The following is a 16,823-nucleotide window of genomic DNA, read 5'->3' on the forward strand; positions in this document are numbered from 1 at the left end:
AAAAAAAAAAAAAAAAAAAAGAATAGACACATAGACCAATGGAACAGAATAGAGAACAAAGAAACAAATCCATACACCTACATTGAATACATTTTCAACAAAGGTGCCAAAAACATACATTACAGAAAAGAAAGTCTCTTCAATAAATGGTGGTGGGAAAACTGGATATCCATATGCAGAATGATAAATTTTATCTATATCTCTTGTGTTATATAAAATCAAATTAAAGTGGATTAAAGACTTAAATCTAAGATGTCAAACTATGCATGTGCTATAAGAAAACACTGGGGAAATTCTCCAGGACATTGTTCTGGGCAAAAATTTGAGTAATACCCCACAAGCACAGGCAATCAAAGCAAAAATGGATAAAGAGGATCACATCAGGTTTAAAAGCTTCTGTACAGCAAAGAAAACAAGCAGCAAAGTGAAGACAACCCACAGAATGAGAGAAAATATTTGCAAACTACCCATCTGACAAGAGATTAATAACCAGAATATATAAGGAGCTCAGACAACTCTACAGGAAAAAAGTCTAATAATGTGAGTAAAAATAGGCAAGAGATTTGCATAAACATTTCTCAAAAGAAGACACACAAACGACAAACAGGGATATGAAAAGGTGTTCTATATCATTGATCATCAGAGATATGCAAATCAAAACTACAGTGAGATATCATCTTACCTCAGTTAAAACGGCTTATATGGAACAGAGAGGCAATAACAAATGCTGGTGAGGATTTGGAGACATGGGTACACTCATAACCTGTTTTGGGAATGTAAATCAGTAAAACCACTTTGGAGAACAGTTTTGAGATTCCTCAAAAAACTAAAAATTGAGCTACCATGCAATCCAGCAATACCATTCCTGGGTGTATACCCAAAAGAAAGGAAATCAGTGTATCAAGGAGATATCTGTACTCCCATAGTTCTTGTAGCACTGTTCACCACAGCCAAAATTTGGAAGCAATCTAAGTATCCATCAATACATGAATGCATAAAGAAAATGTGATACTTATACATATTGCAGTACTCTCCAGACATAAAATTTAAGAATGAGATTCTATTATTTGCAGCAACGTGGATGGAATTGGAGGTCAATATGTTAAGTGAAATAAGCCAGGCACAGAAAGATAAACATCGCATGTTCTCATTTATTTGTGGGATCAAAAAATCAAAACAATTGAACTCATGGAGGTAATGATGGTTACTAGAGGCTGGAAAGGATAGTGAGGAGCGGGGATGGTTAATGAGTACGAAAAGTAGTTAGGAAGAATGAGTAAGACCTAGGATTTGACAGCATGCCAGTTTGACTATCGTGAATAATAATTTAACTGTATGTTTTAAAATAACTAAAAGAGTATAACTGGGTTGCTTGTAATACAAAGGATAAATGTTTGAGGGGATGGATACCCAATTTTCCATGCTGTGATTATTACGCATTGCATGCCTCTACCAAAATATCTCATGTACCCCATGAATAGACACACTTATGTACCCACAAAAATTTAATAAAAAAAAAATCTGTACAACCCAGGAAAATCTGCCAGGTTGCCACTGCCTGCCTGTTTCAACTGAAGATGTTTCTAACCCAAATCTGGGCATCTTCACAGCTGACTGCCCTCCAGACTCTAAGGAAACTAATTTATAGGCTGTTCCAAATGTTACCTTTATTTTTCCTCTGTTTTCGTAGAAATGTCTCTTCTCAAAGATCTTTGGCCAAGCTTTGAAAGCCCACCTGCAAGGCCACCTGTTGCAATGGGAAACAACAGTTTAAGTGATCCACTATCACAACTAAGAGGCTGACTGGAGAAGACATGACATGACATACTCACATTTGTTCTTTTCTGCTTATCCCAATTTGTTTTCCTCCCTCTTATCTCAAAACTTCTAAACCAAATCTCTCCATGGCTACCAATCCCACTTTAATAAGTGAAACGTTTTTCTACTTTTCTTGAGACAGGGTCTCTCTGTGTGTCACCCAGGATAGAGTGTACAACCTCAGCTCACTGCAACCTCCCCCTCCCAGGCTCAAGCAATCCTCCCACCTCAGCCTGCTGAATAGCTGGGACTACAGGCACGTGCCACCATGCCCAGTTAATTTTCTTTTTCTTCTGTAGAGATGGGCTTTCACCATATATTCCAGGCTGATCTGAAACTCCTGGGCTCAAGTGATCCTCCCGCGTCAGCCTTCTGCAGTGTTGGAATTGCAGGCGTGAGCCACTGCGTCCCGACATTAATAAGTGAAACTTTCTAAAAATAAAGTATCAAGTGAGGTACTAAAAGAAACCAAAAAATGTTTCACTCCAAAATATACTTCTTGGACATATTTTGAGATGACTATTCAGAGGGTCTGCAAATACAAGAATCACCCTACAAAGCTGAGTCTTTTGTGGGGATTTGTATCTGTACAGAAAATAAAATGAAGTAAACAGCAAATGCAAACAGGCTTTTTCTGAAGCCCCACCTTGTCCAGAACAAGGAAAGATTAACTGAGAGCCTGACACCTTTAAGGGTTTTATAGAAACACCTACCATAGGCTCCCATGTCTTCTTTTTTTTATTTTTTATTTTTTTATTTATTCTGAGACAGTCTTGCTCTGTCACCCAGGTGGAATGTAGTGGCGTGATCTCGGGTCACTGCAACCTCCACATCCCGGGGTCCAGTGATTCTCCTGCCTCAACCTCCCAAGTAGCTGGGACTACATGCACCCACTACCACACACAGCTAATTTTTCTACTTTTAGTAGAGACAAGGTTTCACCATGTTGGCCAGGGTGGTCTCAAACTCGTGACCTCAGGCAATCCACCCGCCTCAGTCTCCCAAAGTGACGGGATTACAGGCGTGGGCCACTGCGCAGCCTCCCATCTCTCCTTTCTGAGGGCTGCTACCTGTGAGATCATCTGCATAACAAGACCACATTTGCAGCACACTTGCCTCCTCTCTCCCTCCATAACCTCTCATGTCACCATAACCTGTCTTGACAAACTTCAGCCCTTGTTCTTTCTGCAAACTCAAGATAGTATTAAAGAGTTGTTAATGGAAAATAACATTTGGGGACCCCATACTCACCATGCCTAAGGGGAAAGGTCAAGCTTGAGAACTGAGTTACACAAAACGCCTCCAGTTTTGTTCCTGAACAGCTACCAGGATGAGGGACTACATACTTACCTCCCTCACAATTTTCTCACAAGGAAATTCTGGAGTGCCCCAAGGTCCTCACTCTAAAACAGCTCTGCTGAATCTCACTCTGACATTGTAAACTAACAGCTTATGTTCACAGGAATGAGAAAAAGGATGAAACTCTGCTCAGCAGAGACAAATGCAGAAGTGACTGCTTCCTCCACTGTTTACTCACCTCAGGAAAAAAGCAGATTCACTGAGCACGAGACCAATGCCTCCACCCTCTCCTTGCACATGTAAAACGTGGACCCACTGAACGCTGATGAAACCTTCAAAAGAATGCAGCTCTTCTCCAGGCTTAACTTGCTCAGCAAAAAAAAGAATGCAACTCCTTCCTGTCCACTGTTCTCCCCTTTAAATATGGAAGCACTCAAAATCCTCTTTGGAAAAAGTGTGGGCCACAGATTCTATTGTGGCTAGTGTTTCCTTTTCCTGGGCGTATCATCAACCTTGGCAAAATAACTCTGAATTGATTGAGGCCTGTCAGCTGTCTGGACATTTGCATTTTTCACATTTTATATGACTCCAGTTCCCAACTACACAAAAATAAATCTGTATGCCTTTTTTTTCCTGTTAATCACGTTTGTTTTACAGATTCAAATGATCAAAACTTCAGCAAAAAAATTATTTTATATACTTTGCATATATAAAATAATTTATAATTTTCCAAGTATACCTATGATCATAGCAGCATGATTCACAACAGCTAAAAGGTGGACGTGACCTAAGTGTCCATCAGTGGATGAATAAACGAAGCGTCATCCATCCTTGCAATGGGACAGTATTCAGCCTTAAAAGGAAGGAAAGCTGATAAACGCTTGAGGAGATAATACACCAGAATTACCCTGATTTGATCATTACACATTGTAGGCTTGTGTCTAAATATCACATGTGCCCCATAAATGGGTACAATACTATGTATCCATAATTAAAAATACTTTTTAAAAATGAAGGAAATTCTGATACATATTACAACATGGATGAACCTTGAGGACATTATGCTAAGTGAAATAAGCCAGACACAAAAGGACAATTGTCATATGATCCCACGTATATGCGGTACCTCAAATAGTCAAAATCATAGAGACAGGTTGCCGGGGACTGGGGAGGAGAGAATGTGGCATTATTGTTTAATGGGCAAAATTTCAGTTTGGGAGGATAAGAAATTTCTGGAGATGGATAATGATTATGATTGTACAACAAAGTGATGCCACTGAACTGTACACTAAAAATGGTTAAAATGGTAACTTGCATATATTTTACAATTTTTAAGGTTTTTAAAAATTATTATATGAATGCCCATCAATAGAGGATCAATAAAAGAAATTTTAGAAATCACTCAAGGAAACACCACAGAATGGAAAACCATGAACTAGACCCACAGGTGCTGGTCTGGAATGCTTGCCAAGGTCACACACACACTCCAAGCTCATGAGCAGTAGGGATGGAACGCTTCCATTCACACTGCAGAGACTCAATCTGGAAAAGACTCAAGAAACATAGCTGCGATCGATGGCCGCTGGGCAGGAGACATGGCAGCACGGAGTTCAGGGGTGAGTTCAGGACTTACCTACTCCAAAAAAAAAAAAAAAAAAAAATTCTTTGTGAAAACATCAATCTTCTGAATTATCCATTGTACCGAGAGAGAGGAATAAAAAGTAACTAGATCCACCCCTAATACCCCAATTCTGGGGAACTGAATTTCAAGAGGTCGTGACATTCCAACGAACACACTGGTGACAGAACTGAGACCAGTTATCCAGTATGTACTTTTTCTGAATGTTAAAAATATTTGATAAAAATACTTTTTAAAAAAAGGTCTTGTTCTTCATTGTTAGCTTATTAAAGCAAAAAATGTTGTTTTCCCCAAAAATAAACTATGTTTGGGGAAACTAATATTTCATAGTTTAATTTTTACATCAGCAAGATTTCAATGTTTGGTAACATTTGCCTCTGTACATAACTGTGTTTTTAAATTTTCAAGTCTTCTTTGATTTTTCTAGTCCTTTACTTCCTGGTTGGGGCTTTCATTGACCATAATTTCCATGTTTGTTGTTGTTCACATAACCAAATACGTAGAGAACAGATTTTTTTAAATAGACGTTTTTAAATAATCACAAAAAAAATGAGACCTTCACACATGCATATGCATATATATCTGTACATACATATATGTGTCCTGATTGCCAATTCAACACTTTTCCCACTCTGTCATACTTCAGCAGCTTAAGCTGTAAAAACATAGTATTCGGAAGCCCTTAAAGACATGACTTGTTTTATTTGCAGATAAATACTCACATCCTCCACAAGGTGGTTTTCAGCCAAGCATCTTGTTTACAGTTCACCAACCACAAACTCCTAACTGTAGGATCTACAGAGTCCACAAGGTGGCACTACATACCTCTGGTCAAAATCCATAACCAGTAAGGATTTCTGGAAAACAAGGTTAGAGAGGAGCCTCTGGCATCAGCAAAGATGAAACACTGAAGCTAATACGAAAGACATCTTGTTTCTGTCTAGAACAAGTGCCAGCCAACACATTTGAAGCTCTAATTACGTACTTTCATCCCAAATGCCCAGCGTAAGTTATAGAAGGCCTATGGTGGAGTATATTTCTTCCAGTGGCAAATTTACATCTGCTCCTTTGGACACACTTCATTACTAGTATTTGATCATCTTAAACATATTTCCATAAACTCCCTCCCGGTATACATTCCCCTCAAATATATGTACACATATATACCCACAGACTTGAACATACAAACCATGAAATCTATTTTTAGGGGTTTTTGGCTAGAACTCATAATCACATCCCTTTAAAATAATATTCACATCACACAAGCTAACTGTCTTTTTCTAATTTTTTTTCCTGCCCCCCCCCCTTTTTGTAATTCTTAATTTTCAAGTTATGAAGATCCCACAATTAAGAATAAAACGTGGTGGTTTAAGCCTCAACTCGGATAATAAAAATCTTTAAACTCATCACAAAAGATCGATTTCTGATCTTTATAATCTTCTATCAATTTGTCAGACTGGAAAGATCATCACTAGCCTTTTAAATACAAGCAATTATAAAGGATAACACCCAGTATTTGATCTTTTATAGATTTTCAGCCAATGAATAAGCCTCAGAAATGCCTTTTAAAAAGGCTGAAAATCTGAAGTCATTTAAGACTTTTTTGGTACATATTATCATGGCTTTTTTAAAGCTACAAATCTCCTGGAGATGACTTAATAAAATGTGCAGATGCCTTGAGCACTTTATAATACACAAATTTGATGTGATCTATTTGTTTCATTCAGAAACTTTTTTTTCTGTGCAGACCCAGGAATTTTTCCCTGGTTGTGTCTTGCATAACCAGTAAGGTTATGTGTCTTGCATCCTGATTAATTGAAGCATAACAGCATCTTACGGCCTATAATCTTATTTTTTTAAATGAGCACTGAAATTCAAAAGTACACTGTATACAGAAAACCAGGCTGTTTAAAGGACCACATCTCAATTATATTGCATATATAAATTGATTATATTTAAAAGACTAATGGGTAGGTGCTTTTTAATAATGTGTTTATTTCTAGCAGTGTTTATGGTACTAAGGCCAACTTTCTTAAAACTCAAAGGGAAAATAAATATTAATATATATCAATACAATTGAGAACTCACTCCAGTCCCAGGCTAACTCCAGTGATGAGGAGAATGGGCACTGTGGGCAGCTAGGTTGATTCTACTGCCAGCCTAAAAGCTTTTGCATGATTTCCAGAAGACCATGGCAGACAGTGTGCAGACTGATGAATGGGGAACCAGTCATTGAAAATCAGCATCAGAATATCATCTCAGTGTTGACAATTTACCATCTTCCCTTGATCTTCAATTCATAACCAATTTTCAGACAAGACTCAGAAACCGTTTTATTAAATTGGAACACAAAATGCCTGTTATAATGTCAAGCCTTTATCAGAAATCAGTATATAAGTGAGGATACACAGCCAAAATGAGCCATCAACAAAAGCAGTATAAATTTTAAATAAGTTTCATATTTCTATACTCAATATGCTAAAGAAAATAAAACGAAAAGAGCAATTTCCATTTCACAGTTCACAGTTGATTGGTTTTAATCCCATGACACATTTGCCATTCCATAGCCCCAGAACACAGATTTCCAAAGCAGTGACTGGCACTCTGACCCAACAGCATACACAGGTCTTAAGCCCCTGTACAACATTTAGAGAAAATTATAAAAACAACCCTAATTACATACAGTTTGGGCTGACATTTCTTAGCTATCTCCTTTACCAAAGATAGTTCTAGTGAAATTGCAAAAGCAGTTTAAAATTTGCCATGCCATTAAGTGAAGGGTTCTAAAGTCTCCCTTGGTTTACATTTTATTCTCTAACTTAATGACTGCATTAAAATGCAACCTTAATGGTGAAAGCAAAATCAGTTTCGCTTCTTAATCTAGAGCATATAACCAAGGAGAGGCACCTTATTGTCCCACCAGATATATGGAATGCTTTAAAGCAGGATCTGACGTACTCCATTAAGGCATCTCAAAGCAGACACATCATACCCAAACTAAATCATTATGGTCAGTCAAGGATACCACAGGTAAACAAGTAACAGAGAGTTAGCATGAAATTCTTACAAATGACACATGATTTACAAAACCTCCGAAAGGTACTCAGGTACCAAAAGAGGCCAAAACAATGACCAGCCACTCCGAGTTTTGTTTCTGTACATGCCATATTTGCAGTGTAGAAATAAACTGCTTTATATGCGCTTTGCCCTAGGATATCACTCCTTCTGACATGTGGAGTTACTTTTCCTTAAAAAAATATATATCATGTAGAGAATACACAAATAATAATAAATGATACAGAACATTTATTATTTTCACTAGTGAGGGGGTCAATTCAGCACTTACAAAGACATATAAGTGAATCATGAAGGTCACCAAAATGCAAGAAAATCTGATAAATGCTGCATTATTAGTATTCAACACTGCAGCAAGATTTTTAGCAATGGCATTGGGCTTAATTTGGAACTATAACCATGAGAATATCTTTAAGTTCAAAGAATCGTGAAATGTCCAAAAATAAAAGTTTAATTAGTAAAAATATGTATTTTTCCCTCGAAGGGCCCAAAGGAAGTGTTCAGTTACTTTGGAAGCCATGAATTTTATCAAACACATACAAGAATATGAATCTGGAACATTCCAATTCTGATTCAATTCTACCCATTGAATCTTCATGACCTGGAAGAAGTCACTTAAATTCTTTAGATCTTATCCACAAAAAGTGAGCATTAACATAAAGGCATATGTCAAAAAAAATTCTAAATATGACTACAGTAAAGCTAAAGTTGGTTACTAAGGCTTACAGTTCAACAACTCATTGTACAGTACAATAATTTTTAATTCTGCTAATTACAGCTGGAGGAAGCATGGATAATTACAATTCTCAGGGAATTCAAATCAAATTCTTCAGAAAAATAAATAGTTTCAACTTACTAAGCTACTTAATCTGTTCTCCTAGAGTTGTTTAAATCAGCTAATTATAGGGGCTGGACTCTTTTCTCCCTCCACCTTCTGGTCAAGCAGCAGAGTCTTGTGGGAGAAGTGACAAGAGGGAGAAAAGCAGCCACAGATTGAAACGAGGTATTTCCTGATTTCATAAACCCCGATCTGTAATTTCTAGTTTTCTGAAGAAGCTGCATAGTTTGGCAAAAATACATCATCAGAAGTGGGAAAAAGAAAAATTATTTTGAAACTTTAAAATTTGTGACAAGCATTTAAAAATGACCAATTCTAAAATAAACTTGTGTTTGAAAGGAATTGTCCTCCCTCACCCTAAGCACACACAAGAGAAACTGGAAGACAAAGGTCCACAGGAGAGAAAAAAAAAAAAAAAAAAAAAAAAAAAGAGGGGAAAAAAAAAAAAACTGTGTAAATTGGCTCAGGTTATCGACTTCATATATCACTTTCAAAAAAGATATTCAAACGAATAGCAAACTTTAACGACACCCATGCTAAGAATTTAGGGCAGTGTGCTGCCTAAAATTTACTTTGGAATGTTTAAAAAAAAAAAAAACCTGATGGATCAATGGATGAAAAGAGGGATGGAGAAATAAACAGGTACGTGGCAATACAAGCATAGCCAAATGTTAATGGCAGAATCTAGCAGTGCTTATAGTGTAAAGTTTTTTCAACTTTGATGTATGTCTGAAAATTTCTTGCGAAAATGTTGAGGAACATGTTAGCATTTCTATAATAAAATTAGTCTAACAGTGTGTTTCAAAGATTCTAAGTACTCAGGCAATTTAGAATTTTAAATTCATTAAACAAGGGAAAATTTTGCTTTTAATGTCCTAAAACCTGATTTGTGAAGATGCTTCCTTTAATATAGAAATGAACTAATGTAATTATTGTGCCAGTCTCTTCAAATACTTTAGTTGCAAATACATATTTCCCCTCTCCACAGGAAAGACAAGTTTGAAAATGACCACTAGAATAAAGAATTTTTCCAAACATCTGTGTCACGCTCTTCCAGTTGAACAGGCTGCCATTTACTAAGTACAAATACAACACAAATCAACGTGAAAAATGACCTATGACTGCTGCCAGCTTGGGACAACTGAATTCATTTTCAGGATGTATGGTTCCTGATCAATAACGACAAGTTTTACTTGGTATCAAATTGAGAATGCATTAAGAAAGGGAAAAAAAAGATGTAGAACAGAATTCACACAGACCATTGTTGGTCCAAGTTCCTATTTATGAATGGTGATTAACAGCAATAATTCTGTCATCTCTTCTCTCTGTGAAATGCTCACACTTGCTAAAGGCACTCAGATTCTGGGCTTAATGGAGACAGGGTCACATGGGACCATAAGCCAGTACGTTTTTTGGTAGCTACCCAGAAAGGAAGTTTACAAATGTTCCTCCCATTCATAACTGGGAGAAAAAGTCAAACAGCTATCAGAAGAAATGTTTTATGAGAAGCTATTTACACAGCTATTTGTCCATTCAGCTAGACTGACAGTAACAGCTCACAATGGTAGGGGTTCTCCCCTGCCAAGAGAGCAAAAACAGTAACAAAACACTTTTTATTACATATGAAACTCCTGTACTATGATTTGGCTAGAAGAAAAAAATAGTTGGTAAGGTCAAATTTTTTTAAAACATCTGTTCAAAAACCTGCATGAAACTTTTATCTATCCTGACAAAACAAGTCTCAGTTTATTTCTAAAGCAGCTCTATTGTCCTGGTCCACACCTCACCAAGTTCTTCAGGCTCATTTTACCTAAGTCACTGGACCTCATACTGCTGTTGCTTGCGTCCCAGCCAATTTAGGAGTTAAGGAAGATGTAACCAGCCACACATGTCTCCCTTTCTTGCTGTTCAAACTGTAGGTAGGTAACTATAAGCAAGCATATAGTTCTGTAGAAGAGCTTTCTAAAATGAGGTGGAAGATCTCATGCTTCTTGTTAGCTTTTAAAGTCAGCGGGACGTAAGGATGGTGTCAAATAGCCATGATTCTTCTTTTAAACTCAGGGCTTCAAAAATCCTAATGGTTTTCTAAGTTTACCAACTAATTAAAAGGGGAATCGTGAGGAAGAGTTGGAGGAGAAACTTTTTCAAAATAAATGGTATTTTTAAAAATTACTCACCTTGCAGAATGCAGTGTAGCAAGAAACAGGCAGACAAACATAAACCACATGCACGTATTTACAAGCTGCAGGACATGATGTGCAAAGTCATGACCAACAAAAGATTTTCAAAGTATCTTCAGGGGGCCCAGAAGGATTACAGGGCACACTCAGTTTGGTAACTGAACTTTTTTTTTTTTTTTAACCAAACCACTTCCAAGATATATGCAATCCAATATTTTAATTGAAACACTAATTTTCTTTCTTTACAACTTCTTACCCTCGAAACCTAAGAAGAATTCTAATTGTCATCTTCTAACATTGATTTTTTTATTGACAACTTACATAAAGACATTATCAACAGAGAAAAGAGACTGATGCTATGAGTTCCTATGGATGATTACTGAAATCCAAGGTTTTTTTTCTTTTTACTGATTTTTTTGTTGTTGTTTAGGCCTCTGTCCATCCTTGAAGACCACATAGAAAAAGACACTAACATAATTCCTGGGGAGTACAAGATGCAAATCCTAAAGTATGCTACAGAGCAGGACTGAACATCACAAAGTGACACAACGAAGATCACGTATCACGGACTCAGGAGAAACAGTCTGCTTAGACAGAAAAAACACTGTCTACAGATAGATGGACATGAGAAACTGCTCCATGCACAGATGTATCCATTTAGGAATTTCTTGCCTGATAAACTCTGTCACCCTTTGTTTTCACCTATGGAACAGAGAATATTGCAAGGTAACAAGCCCAAAACACAACCTACTGTCATAATTTGTGATTGTTTTTTAGATGTGCATGTAACTTTTACAAGTGATCATGGAAGTTACTCATCAACTTCCCAGAGTTTGAAAATTAAGGAGCAAACTGAGTTACTGTAGGCAATACGGTACTAAAGTGTCATATAAAACAAACACATAGCTCTTTTTTAGTGCAAAGAAATACAGCAAGTAAGAAATAATACTATAAATCTAACTTCTTTCTTTAAAAGAAAATGCGCTTATGCATTCATAACATCCATTAAGGGCACTGGGAAACTGGAAACCTGAATACACAAGGCCTGAACAACATCAAGCCCTTAAGTCCACTGCTTGTTCTACGTATATAATGAAACGTTAAGTGGAGAGAGCAAGGGGAATCTTTCTTTTAAAACTATTTCCAAAGGAAAACAAAGTGGATGAATGCCATTTTTATAAAACATAAATTCATATGTGTATCTTCTACTGTTATTTGAAATAAGGGTTGACATACCTCTCTATGGTATCATGTGTATGGGGGTATGCATACACATACATACCTACAGAGGGAAAAAAGCCTAGATTTTTAGGTAATCATAGAACCAAGTGGCCAGCACTATAATATTAAAATTGACCAAAAAAATTATACTTAGCAGCAAAATGAGTAACCTACTGGCCAATAAGAAAAGCCCTAAATTGCTCAAAACTAAGCAACTCTACTTTATAGATTACTGCAAAAAAGGGGGGGTGGGGTAGTTATTATATTAAGAGTCACAGGTCAAGATAGAATCCTAAGAGAATAATACTTGATTCTTCTGTTTCTGGGAGAAAAAATGTTACAAAATAATGCTACTCTTCAAAGAACCACCACTTCAACGGAAGACAGTAACTGGATAGTATAGAAGGGGTTAGTCACAGAAAACTCAATTTTAAACATGCGTCTGAGTTGTTTAAAAGTTGTCCCAAAATATTACAGAAAAAGAATGATTGTAATTTGCCTTCCTGAATCTATTTGCCTACAGGATTCTCAAGAAAAGATGGAAGTTTTATCTCTAATTAGTAATATAAGCAATCAAATGCGAATTGAGCATTGTTCAAAGATACTGCTTAAAATATAAACTTCCAAATCAAGTGGCCTTTCAAAAGTAATATGGATGGCCACTGGTCTTATGCATGTAAAATACAGTAAATAGATAAGATATAGTTAATAAACATTCACAGAGCACTCCATTAATCTAGATATACATTACAACTTCTTATTTTAAAAGCAAAAAACAAAAATAACAATATTGATATAATTATCAGATGCCAAAATGATCTATTGTATACTTTTCATTATCTTCAAGAAAGGCGAATTACAAAGAATAAAACCATAGTTCATGTATTTTTCTACTGGAAACAAACATAGTGACACTTTATTTGCTTTTTAAAAAGTTCCTCTCCGTGTATAAAACAGCAGGTAGTGACATTTTTCAGGACGGCCAACAGACTGGCAAGACAGAGGAAAATGTAAGTAAAGTGTAATAATCAAACTATCAAAAAAGTCTGGCAAAACAAAATGTCAAGCAATCCAAATTGATGGTTTAAATCATGATATAAGTGCATGTTACTATCCATGAAGAAGTAACTCTAAATTGAAAAATCAAACATATCTTTGTTTCCTTAACTCTGCTGGAAACTAAATTTTTAAAAATCATATCCACCTTAAACTCAAGAAATATTCAAATATGAGGCTTGGAAAACCCACAGCACAGCTGGGGCATGAAAATGAGCTTGTTCGACAAGCTGATTCAACTAGGAGGGGCAAGGGTCGGGAAAAGAGAGGCAGGAAGAAGGCAGTAATTAAATGTGTGGAAATCCCCAACTGGAAATCAAGTTTAGCTGTTTGGAGTACACAAGCTCATTGGGAGTATTTGAATTCAAGAAAACTTACGTTTCAATGACAGGGAGAACTGATATAGAAAAAAACATGTCCCGGGAAAGACCCTAACAGTTTCTAACAATATGTCCTACTGACAAGGCTTTGAGGTGGTGGTTCTTGGTTACTCCCCAGGAAACTGAAATCTCTGCCATCCTATTTTTACTGTGATCTAAAAAGAAGTCAATGCAATTCCTTAACAGTGCATAAAACTAAAACTGCAAAAGAAAATTGCAGGAAAAAAATGTCCCAGGAAAGACCTTAACAGTTTCTAACAACGTATCCTACTGACAATGCAATGAGGTGGTGGTTCTGGTTAAACTCTGGGAAACTGAAATCTCTGCTGACCTATTTTTGCTTTGATCTAAAAAGAATTCAATACAATTCTTTAACAGCACATAAAACTAAAATTGCAAAAGAAAATGATACTTTTAAACAAAGTTGACCAGAACTTGGGCAAGATAAAAAGTTATTTCTGCTGGGGTAGGTAGGTCACGTGCTGAGCAGCTCAACACAACAGACCCTGCAAAAGCGTTATGACCTAAGAAGTACATTCTCCACACCTGCCTCCCCGCCCCGCCCCTGGGCCCCCAGGTTTTGACATCTCATGGTACCACTGTGGGTTACATGTATTAACGTTAAGCAGAAGAATGCACTCATATCAAAAGGACCACAAAGCAGGGCAAGTTGACAAAAGGCAAACAACAGGCAGGATAAGCCGCTCTATCGTAGCATGAGAATCACTACACATATCCCAGATTCTCCATCTCACTCCTGTACCGCTGTTCAGACACCTTGCTCTTATGTTGCTTGCTCTCTAAATGCTGCCGGAATTCAATCTCTTCGCCAGCCCCAACATTACACATTGAGCAGTAAAACTGGCCACTTGGAGTAACACACATGGCCAGATCACGTGGAATTCTCTGCCGAGAGCGGGGATTGAAGTAAGGACCTGCTAAAGCAAGAGATAGAAATAATATATTCAAAACATTAATTAACTGAATGACAACCTGACCAATTATCACTGTAATTTGTAATTCTAAGCTCAAATTATAAAATTCACAGATTCTTAGCTTTAAGTGAACGCAAAGTTAATGGATGTTTAAAATTATAATTTTATACAGGTTCAATCTAAAAAGATAAAATGATTCCTCCAACTATTGTCAGAAAAATTGCTGTAGAGCCAAAACCAAATTCCAAGTGGCTGTGTCTCTAAAAAAAAGTGAATACACTTTTAAAAATACTTTAATTTCCAAGCATTATGTCAGGAGTCTCATACTTCTGTCAACCCTTTAATCCAGAAATTCCACTTGTGAGAATTATCCTAAGAAAATACTGAGAATTATCACACAGAGATTTACCAGCAACATGTTTATCTCAGCAGTGATTATAAAACCAAAAATTTAGGGGGAAGGAGAGATTCAAAAATAGGATTAAAGAAAATATGGTAATGAATGCAATGGAAAACTATGTAGTTGCCAAATATAGTAATGCTACAGAAAACTCTCATTAAGTAAACTAAGAAGATCCCAAACTAGAATCCCATTTCTATTTTAAAGAAGTAATATATATGAAGAGATTAGAACGAAATCTGCAAAAGTGTTGGTGACATTACAGATCATTTCATTTTCCTCTTTTTACATTACTGACTTCATAAGCTGGATCCTTAATTCATTCACTTTCCGCTTTTCACGTCTACTGCAATAATATACATGTAATGCTTTTCTCAAAATACTGCTTTCACTGCATCCTACAAGTGTTAATATATTTTCATTACTGTTTCATTCTAAGAATTTTAAATTTCCAGTATAATTGTTTCTTTAAACCATAAGTTATTTAGAGGTATTTTTAAATTCACACACAGAAATTTTGCTTTTCTATTTTTGTTGACTTCTCATTTCATTGTAGTCATCAGAGAACATAATCTATCCTAAAATTTATTTTTCTGATATTAATACAGCTATCCCAGCTTCCTTCATTTCAGATGGATTTCTTTTATCCAACTTAATATTTTTGGACTTCGGCAATTTTACATTTATTATAATTACTAATATATGTTTAGACTTTTATTAATCATAATGAATGGTGCTTTTTTTTTTTTTTTTTTTTTTTTTTTTTTTTTTGTTTTTTTTTTTTTTTTTTTTTTTTTTTTTTTTTTTTGAGACAGAGTCTTGCTCTGTCACCCAGGTTGGAGTGCAGTGGCGCAATCTCAGCTCACTGCAACCTCCACCTCCAAGCTTCAAGCGATTCTCTTGCCTCAGCCTCCTGAGTAGCTGGGATTACAGGTGCCCACCATCATGCCCAGCTAATTTTTTATTTTTAGCAGAGACGGGGTTTCACCATGTTGACCAGCCTGGTCTCAAACTCCTGACCTCAGGTGATTCACACACCTCAGCCTCCCAATGTGCTGGCATTACAGACATGAGCCACCAGCACCCAGCCTGAACTGTGCTTTCTCTATGTCCTCTTTTTAGTAGACTTCTCTGGCTTTTCAGTCAGCTCTGCTTTCTATTTGTTTCAGTGTTCAAGTAAATGACCTCTGCTGGCACATGCACATATCAGAGGCTGAGGTAGAGGGAGGATGAGGAACTACTCAGCCCACTCTCCCTGCTGAGAACAATCGGACAATCGGAAAATGCAGAATGCATTCCTATAAACCAGTGCTTGTGAACTGAATGTGTGTATCAGAAGCACCAAGCAAGCATTTTCAAAACACATATATCTCTGGGTCCCGCTCCAAATTTACTCACTGAAAATCTCTAACTCATGGTTCAGGCACTTTGTAAAAACTCCTTGGGTAACTGTTTCACTACCCTGGTTAAAAACCACTGCTTTAGAATCTTTTTTAACATGGTACAACTTTAAACCAAGTTGCCCATTTGTATTGCATTTTACATTTCTCGGCTGGCAAATATAAACAGATATGAAGGGATTATAAGAGACCCTAAAACATAGACTATGGTTTAAAACCAAAATAAAGAATATATTTATTATTGTAAATAATTAAAGTAAATAAATAAGAGCTGAAATACATACCAGCCTGAAAAACCACCTCTAGACTAATTCAATAAAGCACTGACTAACTCCAAAATCTCAGGCTCTCTATTATCATTAAAAGAAATAAAAACAAAGGAGGCCATGTGCAAAATGCCACCACAGTATGTGGAAAGAGACAGGGTACCTGAATTATTCTGCACTGTATACACAGGGATGTGGAAACAGACAGGATACCTGAGTTATTCTGCACTGTATACATAGGTACGTGGAAACAGACAGGGTACCTGAATTATTCTGCACTGTATACACAGGGATGTGGAAAGAGACAGGGTACCTG

General features: G+C 36.6%; 1 protein-coding gene across 4 annotated transcripts in view; it reads right to left on the bottom strand.

Moving 5' to 3' along the window:
* Positions 1-7,063: 7,063 nt before the first annotated feature.
* Positions 7,064-16,823, bottom strand: part of ZMAT3 (zinc finger matrin-type 3) — a 44,454-nt gene continuing 34,694 nt past the window's right edge. For 2 of the 4 annotated variants that reach the window (XM_017506287.2, XM_017506286.2), the window contains exon 6: positions 7,064-14,444. In XM_017506287.2, coding sequence (XP_017361776.1) covers positions 14,233-14,444 — 212 coding nt within the window. In that variant the 3' untranslated portion in view covers positions 7,064-14,232. Of the gene's footprint in view, positions 14,445-16,721; positions 16,821-16,823 lie in introns of those variants that run through there. The other 2 variants (XM_017506289.2, XM_017506290.2) reach the window with 2 other exon arrangements.

This window comes from Cebus imitator, unplaced genomic scaffold (genome assembly GCF_001604975.1).
Source record: "Cebus imitator isolate Cc_AM_T3 unplaced genomic scaffold, Cebus_imitator-1.0 Scaffold353, whole genome shotgun sequence".
Classification (NCBI taxonomy): Eukaryota; Metazoa; Chordata; class Mammalia; order Primates; family Cebidae; genus Cebus; species Cebus imitator.